Raw genomic sequence first — 18,100 nt, 5'->3', positions numbered from 1 at the left:
ATCATCATTGATTTTACACTGTCCTTTAACGACCACCTTAACTCCCTAGTAAAAAAAAATGCTTTTTCAATCTTCACATGTTAAGGAAAGTGAGATCCTGCTTCCATCAACAACACTTTGCTGTCCTCGTTCAATCCATCATTCTTTTCAGACTGGATTACTGTAACTCCATCTACCTAAGCCTAACAAAGAAAAGCCTTCTTAGACTCCAGAGGATTCAGAACACCGCGGCTAAACTAATCTTTGCAAAAAGCAAATTCGACCACGTCTCCCCGCTTCTGTCTAAGCTTCACTGGCTCCCAGTAATCCTTAAGACACGGCATCCTTCCTCCCCTTTTTCCACTATCTTGGAACTCCTCGAATCCCAATACCACCAGATCTACTCAAAAATTCAAACTATCCTTCCCCTCTTTAAAAGGCATATCCCATGCAGGAAAATTAGGGACATCCCTCTTCTTCAGGATCACCGAACCCTGGAACAGCTTTACTATTCCGCTTCGGGACACACTGGTCTAAGGACTGAGGCACAGCGGCTGTATTCTGAAAATTAAGTTGCTATTGATTCTTCTAGAAATGTTTAAAGCCTTTGCAGCTTTGTATTTAGGTTGGTGAAATGGGCTCTTTGTTGGGAGTGGACTGACATCTAAGTTCTTAGGCACTTATTAGGTTTAGCGTTTCATTGGCTGACTATTTTTAGAGTTTGTCAACTTTTATTTATAAGGTTTCCTCTATAGCCATACTACTATTTGCTGCTATGTACATTTAGAGTTGCTTTAAGTGTCATAGACTAAGCAGTAAGGATGTCATTTAATTGGAAGGGGGGTTTCAGTTCAAATATTTTATTGATTTTCAAAATAGATACACAAAATTTACAATAATCACTAGAAATATACAAATATACATTTAGGGCTCCTTTTATCAAGCCACGCTAGCGGGGTTAACGCGCATGACGTTTCATCACGCGCTAACCCTCGCGCTGGCCAAAAACTACTTCCTGCTCAAGAGGAGGCGGTAGCGGCTAGCGCGGCCGGCGGTTTAACACGCGCTATTACGTGCGTTAAACCGCTAGCGCAGCTTGATAAAAGGAGCGCTTAATGTCATTTAATTGTTAATGCATCAAGAGCACAAAGAAAAAAAAATAGAAAACACAAGATAATAATGTAAAAGAAACACAACACACAGTAAGGTAGCATATATAAATTTTGTATACATTTATTCATACATTAGGTTGGTGTTTCTGAAAATATGAGAGGTTTTTTACAGGATCTATGGGTCACATTTCTCTACACAGAAAAAAAACATTTTTTGTAAATATATATGTGTCCCATCAGTGATTTCTTTCAAAATTTTGCATATCATATTTCCTCTTCAAGAGATGTGCTTATTACAGTCAACTACTAGATAGATACTCTAAGTTTAAGGTTAACAAGCTGAGGAAAGTCAGACATCATTTACCAAATGTAAAAAGCCAATGTATTCATGAATATCACCCTCTAAATACTGCATTCAGTATAGTGACTTTAGAAACACAGATTTCAAGGAGATGTGTTCTGGGTCTGGTTTGCATAGTCCCACTACATTGTTAGCTTCTAGGTGACCATTGTAACCTGGATGTTTGATCCTGGTTCCTTGTCATAGCCTGATATTGAATATCTGGGCTCAGTGCAGCCTGTGGCTTTAAGCTTAAAAACCATTGATCATCATAGGATGAATATTGACCCCCCCCCCCCTCTTTTGCAGTTCTCACATGTTTCTACCTATTCAGATTTTTAAGATGCTTGATTGTCTTTTCTCATTTCAACTTACTGCTTTCAAGATAAATACAGTATGAGCAAATCAGGGGTAACGTGTTCCTGGTGCTCTGTAAAATATGAGGTTATTGTGGATACTCTAGTAAGGGTTTTTCCTCATACGTTTCCCAAGCTTTCCATTCCGTCTGTCTCTTCCCACAGCCTTACTCACCTCTGCTGGATGTTGAACTATATACAAGCAAGTGGTGACATTTAGTGGATGCGCTGGCAGGAATGGACACAAGCACACCTTCTGAGGACGGCTAGAGTGGAAAAAAAAAATGAATGCTGTCAGCAACTTAACCAAATGCAATGGCACTTTACTGACCTTAAGCACAAATGTGATCCCAAAAGAATATTTTACTACTACATCAGCAGACATTTGGACACCTGCTATTTTAATATGGCTGGCAACCAAAAAAAAGGACAGAAAAATAATGTGCAAACAGAATTGTGAGACAAGTTACTTTGAAACTCACAAAGGTGATCTCTGCAAGATCAGAAGTCAAAGTACATTGAAGAAGCCATTTTGTTTTCATTTAATGAAAATGACGGTACAGCTGAGGATGCAACAAAGATTACGGCAGATGTAAAAAGTTGATAAAGCCGATTAACCCAAGGAACCAGACAACAATTAATAGGCAACATCTCAGACATAACAACAGTTTGCTATAGACTTAAATTTACTGCAATTTATCTTTTACGATAGATGCCTAATTTCCAACAGGTGCATTTATGGAACAGCCAAGATCAAGTTAGAACAAAGCAAGAAATAAAGACATAACAACAAGGACAGACAGTAGGTAAAAACATCATGTACTACGCTACCCTGTACTATCATATCACCTTGAAAAATCCAAGCTCTCAGCAAGAATAAAAGGAAATATAAACCTGCTTTTCAAGTCTGTAAGATTCCAGTAGGACATAATACTGTATATCAAATGATTGAAACTAATACATTATGCTTTTCTCCAACAGGAGCAAGATATAATTCAAATGAAGTCTGCGGATTTGGTTGAGAGAGAAAATAAAGGTTAACCATGCCTAGGGCTACCAGATGTCCGGATTTACCTGGACATGTCCTCTTTTTAGAGGACTGTCCAAGTGTCTGGACAGGTTTTCAAAACCTGGCAGTTTGTCCAGGTTTTGAAAAGTGTTGAGCTCAGGGCTACATCTGGAGGGCCTCTGCGCATGCGCAGATGCAACACGATGATGTCACACGTATGTGCAAAGACCCTTCAGACATGGCCCTGAAGAGACAAGGTTTGTGTGAGGCTGGGCATGGGGGACGGAACAGGACAGGGCTGTAGGCGGAACGGACTGGGGCTGTGGGTGGAATGAGGCGGGGGTCACACATCCCTTTTAAGAAAAAAATCTGGTAACCCTAACCATGCTACAATAGTTTCAGAAACAATGCATTGCTAGACAGCCAATATTTGGCGGGCCCGAGCCCAAAGTAGACAGACATCTCTCTCTCCCTTCCCAACCCCAGTTCATGGAGATTCTTTCTTTCCCTCCCTTCCCCCCAGCCTGTGCAGCAGATTCTTTTTCTCCCTCTCTTCCCACCCCCAGTCCATGCAGCAGATTCTCTCTCTCCCTCCCTTCCCACCCCCAGTCCATGCAGCAGATTCTCTACCCCTCCCTATCCACCCACCCCCAGCCCACATCCCACTTCTTCAGGTCACCGGCAGCAGTTCCTTCACGCTGCCAGCAGCTGATCCAAAAGCCTTCCCTCTGACGCAAAACTGAAACATGTCAGAGGGAAGGCTTCCGGGTCAGCTACCAGCAGCATGTACAAACGTCTGCCAGCGGCCTGTAGTTATTGGGTGGCCGGGCCTGAAACCAAACTGGGTGGACAAGGTCGGTCCAGGCCTACTTGTGGCTATGACTCTGTCCACAAACAATGAATACATGTTCAAACAGAAAGGAAAGTTAATGGGGTATTTTTTTTAGCATAGCTGTGTTTCCAGTATGTTCAGCTGAGGTCAAGCTGAGGCTCAATATTTTCAAGGAAATGGTTCTGTCAGCTCTTATATGCTTTGTTGTGGTTCAATAGATAGCATTCATCTATCTTGTTCAACACAGCAACAAGCTGCATCATGACTCATATGAAAGCACTGAATAGCTTCCAAACAGTGATTACTTTTAAACTCAAAAATATTTATAGAAATAGAAAAAATACATATGTACCCATGTAAACTAAAATGAGCATTTTATGCATCTACTTTAACTCCTATATAATGTTCAATATTTAATATAACCTGGGGCAAAACAATGGAAGAGAGGACATTTACATCTGTATTTAAAAAAATAAAAATCCTTCAAAAAAGATAGCAAGCTAAATACAGCAGTTTTCTCACATTTTAGGGCCAACTGTATTGCCTGAGATTACGGTTGGAGTGCTGGTGGAGAGTCAAATCAGCATATTCAGGTACACACATAACAGTTGCTCAAAAATCATACGAAATGGTAATGGAACACTATTGTGAGATAATATTCATGATACTATTCCTGTAATGTGATTACCAGGGGTCCACTGCAATTAAAATTAAGAAAATGAGCTCAGAGTCTGTTTGAAAGCTATTATTGCTGTAGCAAGCTTAAACTTCCATCATTTGTCTACAACAATCTTTACAGATTAATCCCAAAGCAGGCTAATACAAAATCCAGCACAAACAGTATTGCTGTTAGAGAAACATAAGAAACATGCTCAAAAATAGATAAGGTTAATACTGACCCACTTACCTCAGCTAAAAAAATCCACAGCTTTCCCACCTGTTCCAAAAATAACTGGCTAAGCAACCTGTGTATACCTCCTTCTACCCTGTATGTCTCCCTCATCTTTCCTCAGTTTGTATCTGCATCCATTTCTCATACTTTGTTCAGTTTTCCTTAGGAGTCAGCTCTGTGGAGATGGGTTTGAGCATCTTCACTATTGAGCAAACTCCCTTTTTGAGTGTACCCAGAGAGGGGTAATGTCCATTCAATTTAGCTAGCAACTCCAATCATTTTGAAAAGTTGGCTTCTACGTCTTCTTCTGCCTAGCCTTTGGCCTATGTGCATCTCCCTCCTTCCTATCCTATCCTCCTTGTATGCATTTTTCTCTCCTATCCTGTCCATACTTTGTTGTTGTTTTTTTGTGCACATCTCCCTCTCTCGTTATCACTACCCACCCTTTCCCCTAGTGCTTCTGGAGCAATTCCATAATGGGTACCTCCATTTAGGCACCCTGAAGCCACATGGTGGATGCCTATTCTATACTGCCCTGAGAAGCCAGAACAACAATAACTCAAATTTTGGTCAAAACTAAGCTAATTTGTCCTGTGGTTAAAGTGTATTATTTAATAACGGAAGCCATTTAACTTTTGGATACATTTTCTAGACTTTAGCAAAAGTCCAAAGCACAGTATCTCTTGATAAATGGCAGATATGTTAAGCCAGAACACAATACCAGGAGCATTTATTCAGAGACTTCATGTATTTTTGAACTCTCTTTGTATCTACATTCTCAACAGTTACTGCGTTTTGACTTTTATAATGTATTTGTGAGGAGCTAGCTAAATTAATGGTAGGCTAAGAGATGGGGCCAGATGGTGTACATCCAAGGGTGCTGAAAGAACTCATCTTACCGCCAACCTGCTGGTGATCTCCATTGGAACTTTAGCAGTGCCGTGGTTCCTGAGGAAAATGGGGGGGGCATCCGAAACGGAGCCCCATTGAACTAAAAATTGAGCACGCTTTCACATCACATTTGTATAAAAGATAAGTACTGTGTTCCTTTTTAATTTGGGTTCTAGCCTCACGGTTGTTAAGTTTCCAGGTTTTTGATCTTGGACGCTCATATATAATTGATTTAAGGATGGACAGCAGTGGCTTTAATTATTGTTTTCATTCACATTGATTCACGTATTTCACATATGAGAGCTCCAGGGATGTATCACAAGTATTACCCATTCCAGGTTTAACCTGTGTCAACTCTGAGTTAGGGGTTGGTTCCCCAGGACAAGCAGGCAGGTATTCTCACATATGGGTGACCTCCAAGCTAACCAGAATGGGATGGTGGGAGTGTTGGCAATTTAGGAGAATAAATTTTGTAATACTGTTTGGCCAAACTGTCCATCCCGTCTGGAGAAAGTATCCAGACAATAGTGAGAAGTGAAGGTATGAACCGAGGACCAAGTAGCAGCTCTACAAATTTCCTCAATAGGTGTAGATCTGAGGAAAGCTACTGAAGCTGCCATTGCTCTGACTTTATGGGCTGTGACTTTACTGTGAAGGGGTAATCCAGCCTGGGCATAGCAGAAAGAGATACAAGCCGCCATCCAGTTGGAGATGGTACGCTTAGAAATAGGATAGAAACATAGAAACATAGAAGATGACGGCAGAAAAGGGCCACAGCCCATCAAGTCTGCCCACTCTAACGACCCCACCCCCTTGAATTTACCCCCCTAGAGATCTCACATGTGTATCCCATTTCCTTTTAAAATCTGGCACGTTGCTGGCCTGAATCACCTGAAGTGGAAGTTCATTCCAACGATCGACCACTCTTTCGGTGAAGAAGAATTTCCTGGTGTCGCCATGAAATTTCCCACCCTTGATTTTCAGCGGATGCTCTCTTGTGACCGAGGGACCTTTAAGAAAGAAGATATCATCCTCCACCTCAATACGGCCCGTGATATATTTAAACGTCTCTATCATGTCTCCTCTCTTTCTACCCTCGAGTGAGTATAGCTGCAATTTATTTAGCCTTTCCTCATACGGGAGGTCTTTGAGTCCCGAGACCATCCTGGTGGCCATTCGTTGTACCGACTCAACTCTCAGCACATCTTTTTGGTAATGTGGCCCAACTTATTTGGATCGAAGTTGAGGAGCAGTTTTGTGTGGTTTGGTGCGATCCAAGTAGAAGGCCAAAGCACGTTTACAATCAAGAGTATGAAGAGCTGATTCTCCAGGATGAGAATGAAGCTTTGGAAAAAACTCTGGAAGTACGATGGATTGGTTGAGATGAAATTCCAAGACCACTTTAGGTAGGAATTTAGGATGAGTACGAAGAACCACCTTGTCATGATGGAACACAGTGAATGGTGGGTCAGTAACTAAAGCTTGCAGTTCACTGACTCTTCGAGCAGAAGTGAGGGCTATGAGAAACATCACTTTCCAAGTGAGATACTTCAGATGAGCCTTATCAATTGGTTCAAATGGAGGCTTCATGAGTTGAGTAAGGACAACTTTGAGGTCCCAAACCACAGGAGGCGGTTTGAGAGGAGGTTTAACATTGAAGAGTCCTTTCATAAATTTGGAAACCACCGGATGAGCAGAGAGGGGTTTCTCTTCAATAGGCTGATGGAAAGCCGCAATTGCACTGAGATGGACTCGGATAGATGTAGACTTGAGGCCAGAATTGGATAAGTGCAAAAGGTAGTCCAAAATAGAAGATAAGGAGGAATGCTGAGGCTCCTTATGATGAGAAAAACACCATGTAGAAAATCTAGTCCACTTTTGGTGATAGAAGCTTCTAAAACATCTCTCACAGATTGAGAAAACTGAAGAGGATTTACGTTGAAAGGTACCAAGCTGTCAGGTATAGAGACTGCAGGTTGGGATGAAGCAGAGATCCTTGACTCTGTGTAAGCAGAGAAGGAAAAACTGGTAGAAGGTATGGCTCACTGGTGCTGAGTTGAAGTAGAAGGGAGTACCAAGGTTGTCTTGGCCACCGAGAAGCGATTAGAATCATGGTGGCATGATCGTTCTTCAACTTGACCAGCGTCTTGAGAATGAGAGGAAATGGAGGGAATGTGTAGAGGAAGAGATTCGTCCATTCCAGAAGAAAAGCATCTGCCTCGAGGCGGTGAGGAGAGTATATCCTGGAGCAGAACTGAGGCAGTGTGAAGTTGTGGGGAGCCGCAAAGAGGTCTATCTGAGGGGTTCCCCACTGTGAAAAAATGTGATGAAGAGGCGAGGAATGGAGAGTCCATTCGTGAGGTTGCAGAAGACGACTCAAGTTGTCCGCCAAGCAATTCTTCGCCCCTTGAATGTAGACAGCTTTGAGGAAAGTGTTGTGACGGATTCCCAGTCCCAAACCTTCAGAGCTTCTTGACAAAGGGAGGCAGATCCCATCCCTCCTCGATTGTTGACATAATACATGGCAACTTGGTTGTCCATCCAGATGAGGACTACCTGGTCGCAAAGAAGATGTTGAAAAGTGTTGAGAGCCTTGAAAATCGCTCTGAGTTTCAACGGATTTATGTGACATTGACGATCCATACTGGTCCAGTGGCCTTGAGTACAGAGACCATTGAGATGAGCGCCCCAAGCGTAGGTCGAAGAGTCTGTCATGAGGACCTTCTGATGAGGGGGCATTTGAAAAAGCAAGCCTCTGGAAAGATTGGAAGAGAGCATCCACCAACGGAGAGACTTCTTCAAGGAAGGAGTGACTGAAATGTGTCGAGAAGGAGGGTCGCAAACTTGCGTCCATTGAGATGCCAGGGTCCACTGAGGAATTCTGAGGTGAAATATGGCAAAAGGAGTCACGTGTATTATGGAGGCCATGTGACCCAGAAGTACCATCATGTGTCTCACTGAAATGGAAGAGCAGGAAGACACTGCATGACAGAGTTGAAGAAGAGCTTCCAGACGTTGTTGTGGAAGGAATGCTCTGAGTTGGACAGTGTCCAGAACAGCTCCAATGAATTGTAGATTCTGTGAGGGCTGAAGTTGAGATTTGGGAAAGTTGATTTTGAATCCCAAACTTTGTAGGAACCAGGTAGTCCGTTGGTTTACTACAATAACCCCTTGAAATGTGGAATCTTTGATGAGACAGTCGTCGAGGTAGGGAAATACCTGAAGACCATGGTTTCAGAGAGCTGCCGCTACCACTACCAGGCACTTGGTGAACACTCTGGGAGATGAGGCCAGGCCGAAGGGTAGTACTCTGTATTGATAATGCAGATTCCCCACCCGAAATCTGAGGTATTGACGGGAGGCTGGATGAATGGGGATATGAGTGTAGGCCTTGAGATCCAGAGAGCATAACCAGTCGTTCTGAAGGGGATAAAGAGTTGCCAGGGACAACATTCAAAACTTTTCTTTGACTAGAAATTTGTTGAGAGCCCTGAGATCCAGAATGGGCCGCAGATCGCCCGTCTTCTTTGGAACAAGGAAGTAACGGGAGTAGAACCCCCTGTTCTGCTGTTCCAAGGGAACTGGTTCGATTGCATGGAGAGAAAGCAGAGCTTGAGCTTCCTGAAGAAGAAGGGCGGTCTGGGATGGATTGGAAGGATACTCTCTTGGAGGAAGCTCTGGTGGAACCTGAGTGAAATGAAGAGAGTATCCTTCCCTGATGATGGTAAGCACCCAGAGGTTGGATGTAATTATCGTCCATTGGTTGTAAAACTGATGGAGATGACCTCCTATAGGGGGAAAAGGAGACAGAGACAGAACGGTGGAGGTTATGCTCTGTTGTAAACATTCAAAAAGGCTGAGAAGCCTTAGGTGCAGCAGAAGGTTAGGGTTTCTGTTGCTTCTGAGGTTGCTGTTTTTTCAGAGGAGGACGAGTATAAGGAGCCGGCTTTGGAGCAAAACACCTTTGAAAGATAAGAGCAGGGCGTGCAGGCTTAGCAGGAGCTGGCTTTGGCTTAGGTCCGATTATAGAAGCAAATGATTTTTCATGGTCAGATAATTTCTTGGTGGCTGCCTCGATGGATTCATTAAAGAGGTCGTTGCCCTCACAAGGAATATTAAGTCAAGTGGTCTTGAAGGTTAGAGTCCATGTGAATACATAGAAACATAGAAATAGACGGCAGATAAGGGCCACGGCCCATCTAGTCTGCCCACCCTAATGACCCTCCCCTATCTTTCTCTGTGAATAGATCCCACGTGTCTATCCCATTTGGCCTTAAAATCGGGCACGCTGCTGGCCTCAATCACCTGTAGTGGAAGACTGTTCCAGCGATCAACCACTCTTTCAGTGAAAAAGAACTTCCTGGTGTCTCCTCGCAGTTTCCCTCCCCTGAGTTTCCACGGATGCCCTCTTGTTGTCGTGGGACCCTTGAAAAAGAAGATATCTTCCTCCGCCTCGATGCGGCCCGTAAGATACTTGAACGTCTCGATCATGTCTCCCCTCTCTCTGCGCTCCTCGAGCGAGTATAGCTGCAATTTGTCAAGCCGTTCCTCATATGGAAGATCCTTGAGTCCCGAGACCATCCGGGTGGCCATTCTCTGCACCGACTCCAGTCTCAGCACATCCTTGCGATAATGTGGCCTCCAAAATTGCACACAGTATTCCAGGTGGGGCCTCACCATGGATCTATACAATGGCATAATGACTTCCTCCTTACGGCTGACGAAACCCCTTCGTATGCAACCCATTATTTGTCTTGCCTTGGATGAAGCCTGCTCCACTTGATTGGCAGACTTCATGTCCTCACTGACGATTACCCCCAAGTCTCGTTCTGCTACCGTTTTTGCTAGGATCTCGCCATTAAGGGTATAAGACTTGCATGGATTTTGGCTGCCCAGGTGCATAATTTTGCATTTTTTGGCATTGAAGTTGAGTTGCCATGTCTTAGACCAGCGCTCCAGCAGGAGTAGGTCGTGCATCATGTTGTCGGGCATTGAATCTTCGTCTGTTGTGCATTTGCCCACTACATTACTTAGTTTGGCGTCATCGGCGAATAATGTTATTTTACCTCGAAGCCCTTCTGCCAAGTCCCTTATAAAGATGTTGAATAGGATTGGGCCCAAGACCGAGCCCTGTGGCACTCCACTGATCACCTCCGTCATTTCGGAGGGGGTGCCATTCACCACCACCCTTTGAAGCCTACCTCCAAGCCAGCTCCCAACCCATTGCGTCAATGTGTCACCTAATCCTATAGAACTCGTCTTACCCAGCAACCTGCGGTGTGGTACACTATCGAATGCTTTGCTAAAGTCCAGGTACACGATGTCTAGGGACTCCCCAATATCCAGCTTCTCCGTCACCCAATCAAAGAAGCTGATCAGGTTGGATTGGCATGATCTCCCCTTAGTAAATCCATGTTGTCGGGGATCCCTTAGATTTTTTTCATCCAGGATTTTATCCAATTGGTGTTTAATTAGAGTTTCCATTAGTTTGCTCACTATCGATGTTAGACTCACTGGTCTGTAGTTTGCTGTCTCCATCTTTGAGCCTTTCTTGTGGAGTGGAATGACGTTAGCCGTCCTCCAGTCCAACAGGACGCTGCCGGTACGAAGCCAGGCAAAACGACGCATAGCTACAGAGCAGATAACTCGAAGGCATCATAAGATGATTGGAGGAGATGCAAACGTAATTGAGATAAAGAAGCAATGACTTCCTGAAACTCAAAATGCATTTGGGTATCCAAATAATGCAAAAACTTTGGTAGAAGAGAAATAAGGAATTCAAAGTAAATGATGAATTGAAAATTATAATTGAGGACTTTAGAGCAGTGGTTCCCAACCCTGTCCTGGAGGACCACTAGGCAAATTGGGTTTTCAGGCTAGCCCTAATGAATATGCATGAGAGAGATTTGCATAGAATGGAAGTGACAGGCAGGCAAATCTGCTCGATGCATATTCATTAGGGCTAGCCTGAAAACCCGATTGGCCTGGTGGTCCTCCAGGACAGGGTTGGGAACCACTGCTTTATAGCATTCTGGTAGATGCGACGTCAGAATTTGTCCATAGTTTTCCCTTTCCATTCAGGAGGGACGGTGGCATAAACCTTGGAAGGATGGGACCTTTTCAAGGAGGACTCAACGAGCAGGGATTGATGAGATAACTGAGAGTTGTCAAACCCTTTGCGATGCACAGTCTTATACCTAGAGTCCAATTTTCCTGGAACAGCCAGTATGGAAAAAGGTGTTTCCATGCAACGCCCAAAAGTCTGATTCAAAAGCTTATGAAGTGGAAGATTAAGAGACTCTGCCGGAGGTTGAGGAAGATGCATGACTTCGAGATACTCCTTAGAAAATTTGGAGCCAGTATCCAATTGAATATCCAAGTCTATAGCCATTTGTCAGATGAAAGACAAGAAAGATAGCTGATCTGCCAATGTTTTGCCTCGAGAAGGACTCGAGGACGTTGAAGCAGCCTGTGTCGAAGATGAAGCTTCAGCAGGGAAAAAGGCAAAGGAACCGGGTGATTTGGACGAGGCAATCGAGACCGGGACATCCTTGAGGTCCGGCATCGGAGACATCGAACGAGGAGTCGGTGGTCTGGTCGAGGTTGGAGTAGATCGAGGCTTTGAGGAAGATGGTCTGTCGTGAGATGAAGAACTATGCCTGGAAGGATGCCTCAATGAAGGTCTCGAATGTCGGTGAGAACTGTGTCTGGAACCAGATCTCGAGGATTGAGGAGACTTCGCCTCGGAGACGTGGGCAGCCGATGCCGATGTATGAATAGGACTAGAGGCTGTAGATCGAAGCTCCAGAGGCTTGGTGGAGGAACCTCGATGCACTCTCAAAGACTGCTCCTTGTATAGAGTGTGAGGATTCTCGTCAAGGCAATCGCAAAGAATCTGCTCCTTGCTTTACGTGCTTGGATGCCAGACCAGACATTCGCAGAGACTCTGCTCCCTGCAAAGAGTGTGTTAGTTCAGACTGGGGCAAAGGAAGTGGCTCGACCTCACGGGAATCTGCTGAATGCCCAGGCTGGATAAGAGAAAGCAATTTGGGTCCCATGTTAGTAAGGAACTGAATAAACTGCTTCTCTAACATGGTCTGGAAAGAAACCGGCAAGGATGGATCCGTGTCTGAAATCGGACCACCTGCTTTGGCTGGAGGTTCCTTCGAGGTAGTGTGAGCGTGCTTCGATCTGGGAGTCTTAGACACTTTAATCATCACCGGCGGAACCTACTGCTGATCTATCTGACCTGAGGAAACAGGGGAAGATACAGCAGATGACGTCGAAGCAAGAGCTGCTGCAAACGACGAAGGTCTGATGAGGCTCGCGGTGGAAGCAGTAGGAGCCTCGATGGGAGTCGAGGCCGAAGACGCCTTCGAAGTTGAGGGATCCGTAGAAGACTCCATCTCGAAGAGCTTGTCCACCAAAATGCAACGATGCTTAAAAGCACGAGGCTGAAGTGTTTGGAAAGGCAGGTACGACCTAAGATGATGTTTCGACCCAAGGCACTTGAGGCAGCGTCCGTGAGGGTCCATAAGAGAGATCGCACGCTGACACTTGCTATACCTCTTGAAGCCCGTAGCAGGCCGGGACATAGAAAGAAAAATAGCCACCGCAAAATCGAAGCCCTCGGGCTGCAGCCAAGCGGCCTGTCCCGGAAAACGAACAGAAGAAGAAAAAAATTTTATTTTAAACTAAAATAAAAGAAATAAACTAAAAACAGTGATTCGTGAGGAAAAAAATACAAACCGCGATTGAGAGAAGGCACAAAGGAACGAAGTTAAACACAGAGTCAAAGACGGACTTCTCGGCTCCGCGGAAAACTGAGAACTGAGGAGACGCGCCCTGCGCTGGGTGGGTAGGCACTCGCACATACGCGGTGCGGGCAACTCGAAACTTCAAGTTTCTTCAAGCAAGTCTGCTTGTGAGGCGTCCACATCCGGGCTCCGTCGATGACGTCACCCATATGTGAGAATATCTGCCTGCTTGTCCTGGGATAATGCAGAGTTCTGATTTTTGGAAGCAGAACTCCAAGGGCATGCCACAAATAAGGAGCGAGACACTGATGTCAGTGAAGCAGAAAAGAGATCTCAAGGTGATTCTGATGATTTCCCAGTAGGAAAAGAGCAGCACAAGGTGTTGACTATAGCCAAAAGGCTGCTAAGGCACAAAAAGAGGGGTACAACTAGTAGGGTTGCCCCCCTGTTCTGGAGGATTTATTTCCAGAAGGATATGGATAAAAATTGAGGCAGTCCAATAATGTGACAAAAATGCTGCATCTCTGTGTTATCAACCCTATGAGAAGAGATTGAGAACTCTAAACATGCATAGCCTCGAGGAGGCAAGATGGAAAGATATGGAAAAAACTTGCTGAAATACCAGAGCACGCTAGAAGCAAAAGTGTTTTAAGGGAGATAATGTTCTAAAACAAAATATTGTGATATAAAGCTCAATGAAGACTGAAGAGAAACTTTTGAAAAGCATTTTAATGTTAAGTCAGTGAGGTTGTTAAATGTTCCATCTATAAAAGTGGCACATTTCGCTTCCTCTCACCTGAGAGCTTTTTTTGCTGTCAGCCCAATTGTTTGGAAATGAGCTCCTAGCAACTATGAGTGAATAATTTTATCTTTATTTCAGGAGAAATACTTAAAGAGGAGCTATTTTATAGAGCTTCTAGAAATTTGAAATGGAAGATATTAAGATGACAGAAGTATTACACCAAATAGACAATGGATAGTCTCATGATAGAAATGGCATATGGTTAAGATTAGGGTTACCAGGTGTCAGGATTTACCCAGACATGTCCTCTTTTTAGAGGACTGTCCAGGCATCCGGACAGCTTTTCAAAACCCAGCAATTTGTCCGGGTTTTGAAGAGCGTTGAGCTCGGTGCCACATCTGGAGGGCGTCTGCACATACACGAATGTGGTGCGATAATGTCATATCCACAGATGCCTTCCAGACGTGACCCCAAAGAGATGAGGTTTGTGTGGTGCCGGGGTTGGGGGTGTAACAGGGCGGGGCAGTGCCGTAGGTCCTCTTTTTATGAATAAAAATTATGTCATCCCTAGATAAGATGTAATGGGTTTTAAGAGGTGGATGAGTGGGAAGGGGTTGCTTTAGATTGGTTACTGAGTGGAGTAGACGGATACAAGTGGATTGATTTTTCACTCTGTCAAAAATTAGAAAGACTAGGGGGCACTCGATGAAATTGCAGGGAAATACTTTTAAAACCATTACGAGGAAATATTTTTTCACTCAAACAATAGTTAAGCTCTGGAACGCGTTGCCAGAGGTTGTGGTAAAAGTAGATAGCGTACCTGGTTTTAAGAAAGGTTTGGACAAATTCCTGGCGGAAAAGTCCATAGTCTGTTATTAAGACACTAGTCTTTAAGCCCGTTACATTACAGGTGCTAGAATAGATGTGTGTGTCTGTCTTTCTTTCTTTCTTTCTTTCTCTCTCCTTGGCCGCTTTTTGTCTGTCTGGTTACATACTTGATGTAATAAAAAAATGTTATAAATAAAGAGTTATAAATACCTAAGTGGTGTAAATGCACATGAGGCGAGTCTCTTTCATTGAAAGGAAGCTCTAGAATGAGAGGGCACAGGATGAAGTTAAGAGGTGATAGGCTCAGGAGTAAACTAAGGAAATACTTTTTTACAGAAAGGGTGGTAGATGATGGAATAGTCTGCCCTTAGAGCTGGTGGAAGCAAATACTGTGACTGAATTCAGGAAAGTATAGGACAGGCCCATGGTATCTCTTAGGGAGAGGAGGAGATAGTGGATACTGCGGATGGGCAGACTGGATGGGCCATTTGGCCTTTACCTACCATCATGTTTCTATCAGGGGGTTATGGTAAAATATGTACCTGGTCCTTTTTATATGAAGTTCACTGTAGTGCAGTGCTCTGTGGCCAGTCTACTAAAAATGACTTGTTCTGTGTGTTTTTCTTTTGGCCAGTTTTTTTTTTCTCCAAAAATGTTTTATAAATAGATGCACATACAGTGGTACCTCGGTTTACGAGTGCATCGGTTTGCGAGTGTTTTGCAAGACGAGCAAAACATTCGCAAAATCGGCACCTCGGAAACCGAGCGCGCTTCGATTTACGAGCGCCCCCCCTGCGAACCGGCACCCTCCCCCCCGCGATCCGGCACCCACCCCCCCCCCGCCGCCATCGGGCACACCCCCCCCCGCCGCGACCTGAGGTCCCCCCAACCCACCCGAACCCTCTTCTTACTTTTCTGTAGCCTCCGCAGCGGTACCGGCATCAGCATGTCCTGTGCATGCTGGTGCCTGAAGATCTCAGGCCCAGCACAGGAAGCAGATCTTCAGGCACCGGCATGCACAGGACATGCTGATGCCGGTACCGCTGCGGAGGCTACAGAAATGTAAGAAGAGGGTTCGGGTGGGTTGGGGGGACCTCAGGTCGCGGCGGGGGGGGCCCGATGGCGGCGGAGGGGGTGGGGTGCCGGATCGCGGGGGGGTCTTCGGGGGGAGCAATGCCGGTTCTCGTGGGGGGGAGCAGCGCTGCTGACCTCGAGGGGGGGGGAACATATCAAAGCAAGTTTCCCTTACTTCCTATGGGGAAACTTGCTTTGATATACGAGCATTTTGGATTACGAGCATGCTCCTGGAACGGATTATGCTCATAATCCAAGGTACCACTGTATTAGAAATGGTCTTTTTTGAACATATCTAGGAAAAAAAAAGACATTTTGCTGGTTTGAAAAAGGCCATTTCTCTACCTGATTTTTGGACACACCTCCCAAAACGTCTAAGATCGGATTTAGATGTCACATCGAAAAGGGCCTTCTATGTCTCTCTCTTCCTTGAAAATTGTAAATCATTTTGGAGTGAACAACCTCTCTCCAACCGTCACTCTGCTAGTGCAGGAACTGCAGGATACCAGCTGACTGAGAGAAATGCCCGAGCACCTTCAGAGGGGCGGATTTGAAGCCTCCATTCGGGCTTACCGTCGGCAGCTCCTTTCTCACGCCTGATGTCGGCCGCACGGACCAAACAGCCAGGGCCCCAACCATCCACTTCCCCTTCCCCTCCCCAGCTGGAAATCAACTTCAGAGGCGAAGCGGCGGATTTGAACCTTCCGTTCACCACTCCCCCTCCCTCCCTAGCCTCGCTCACTCCTCCATCCGTGCCGCCGCCGCCGAGATGGTGATCCAGGGCGGCCGGGTAATGGCGTACGCCACATACGGCCACTGAAATAAGAAGGCCGCCGCAGCCTCCCTCCCGATCTGTGCTGTAGCTTTTCCGATTGGGGAGAGCTCTTCTTTGCCGACTCCGGAACGAAGGCAAGTCGCAAGTGTGGGGCCATTACTGCAGCGGCGCAAGGTGGAGAGCAGGGAGACTTGTCTGGCGCACATGCGCACTCCTACCGGCCACAGCGCGACAGATCAGGGATCAGGGAAGCACGGGGTAAGAGTGCGCATGCGAGCTTAGCGTTTTATTATATAGATGGGGGAAGCCTCTTTTTGTCCTGGATCGGTAGCATGGAATGTACTCTTTGGGTTTTGGACAGGTTCTAATGCCAGTGCCAAGGGCAGATGCGAGGAGGCAGACCGAGCTGCAAGCAACAAATGGATGGCTGAGGCGATGGTGTGATGAGGAAGGTTTCCTCTTTGTACGGAACTGGTCAACCTTCCTGGGGAAAAACAAGCTCTACAGGAGAGACGGACTGCACTTGAGCACGGCTGGGACGAGGATGCTGGCACGTAACATCCAGACCTGCATAGACATGACTTTAAACTGATAACAAGGGGAAAGCCGAGAGTCGATCTGACCTCGACACATCGGACCACAGTATCGAGCAAGGATACTGAAACAGGAAATGAAGATAGTGGACTAGAGGCAAAATGGACACTTTATGGACATAAACCAAAGGATACAGTACAGGGACCCGAGAGGCAATTAGAACTAAAGAGCAAGACATGGAGGACACAGTCGGAACCAAAGAGCTATCAAAGACCAAAGAAGCGGGCGGAGGACGGAATAGACACACCACAGGAGGCAGCCCGTGAGGAGACCAGCAGGAGCATCAAATCAAGAATAGACCCAAAAGAAAAGGTAACAAACCGGGACTTAAATTGCCTATATACAAACGCTAGGAGCCTAAGGACTAAAATGGGGGAAGTTATAGCCAGAAATAAGGACTTAGATATAATAGGAATCACTGAGACATGGTGGTCAGAGGACAACAAATGGGATATGGCCCTGCCAGGGTACAAACTCTACAGGAGGGACAGGGCGCACAAGAAGGGGGGAGGAATAGCACTGTATATAAAGGACTACATTCCTTCATCCAGAACAGAAACAACAATAAGGGCAGACAGTCTGGAGTCACTATGGGTTAAGCTAACAGGAGGGGAAGGAGCTGACATCAAATTGGGACTTTACTATCACCCACCAGGACAGCCAGAAGCAAACGGCCTGGACCTGGAGGCCGAATTGAGGCAGGTGTGCAAAAGTGGAAGGGTGGTGGTTATGGGGGATTTCAACTATCCGGGAATAGACTGGGATATTGGGTACTCAAATTGCACGAGAGAAACTAAATTCCTAGAGGTGATAAGGGACTGTTTCATGGAGCAGCTGGTCACAGAACCAATGCGAGGGGATGCCACTCTAGACCTAATCCTCAACGGGCTAGAGGGACCCGCAAAGGAAGTGGTGGTAC

General features: G+C 45.5%; 1 protein-coding gene across 1 annotated transcript in view; it reads right to left on the bottom strand.

Annotated features, from left to right (window-relative positions):
- Positions 1 to 18,100, bottom strand: part of DTWD2 (DTW domain containing 2) — a 182,712-nt gene that overhangs the window by 115,977 nt on the left and 48,635 nt on the right. The window contains exon 2 of the mRNA XM_033929040.1: positions 1,963 to 2,053. Coding sequence (XP_033784931.1) covers positions 1,963 to 2,053 — 91 coding nt within the window. The remainder of the gene's footprint in view (positions 1 to 1,962; positions 2,054 to 18,100) is intronic.

The sequence above is a fragment of the Geotrypetes seraphini genome, chromosome 1, assembly GCF_902459505.1.
Source record: "Geotrypetes seraphini chromosome 1, aGeoSer1.1, whole genome shotgun sequence".
In the NCBI taxonomy this organism is placed as follows: Eukaryota; Metazoa; Chordata; class Amphibia; order Gymnophiona; family Dermophiidae; genus Geotrypetes; species Geotrypetes seraphini.
Note: the sequence above shows the minus strand (reverse complement) of the source record. Positions and strands in the feature narration are given on the sequence as shown.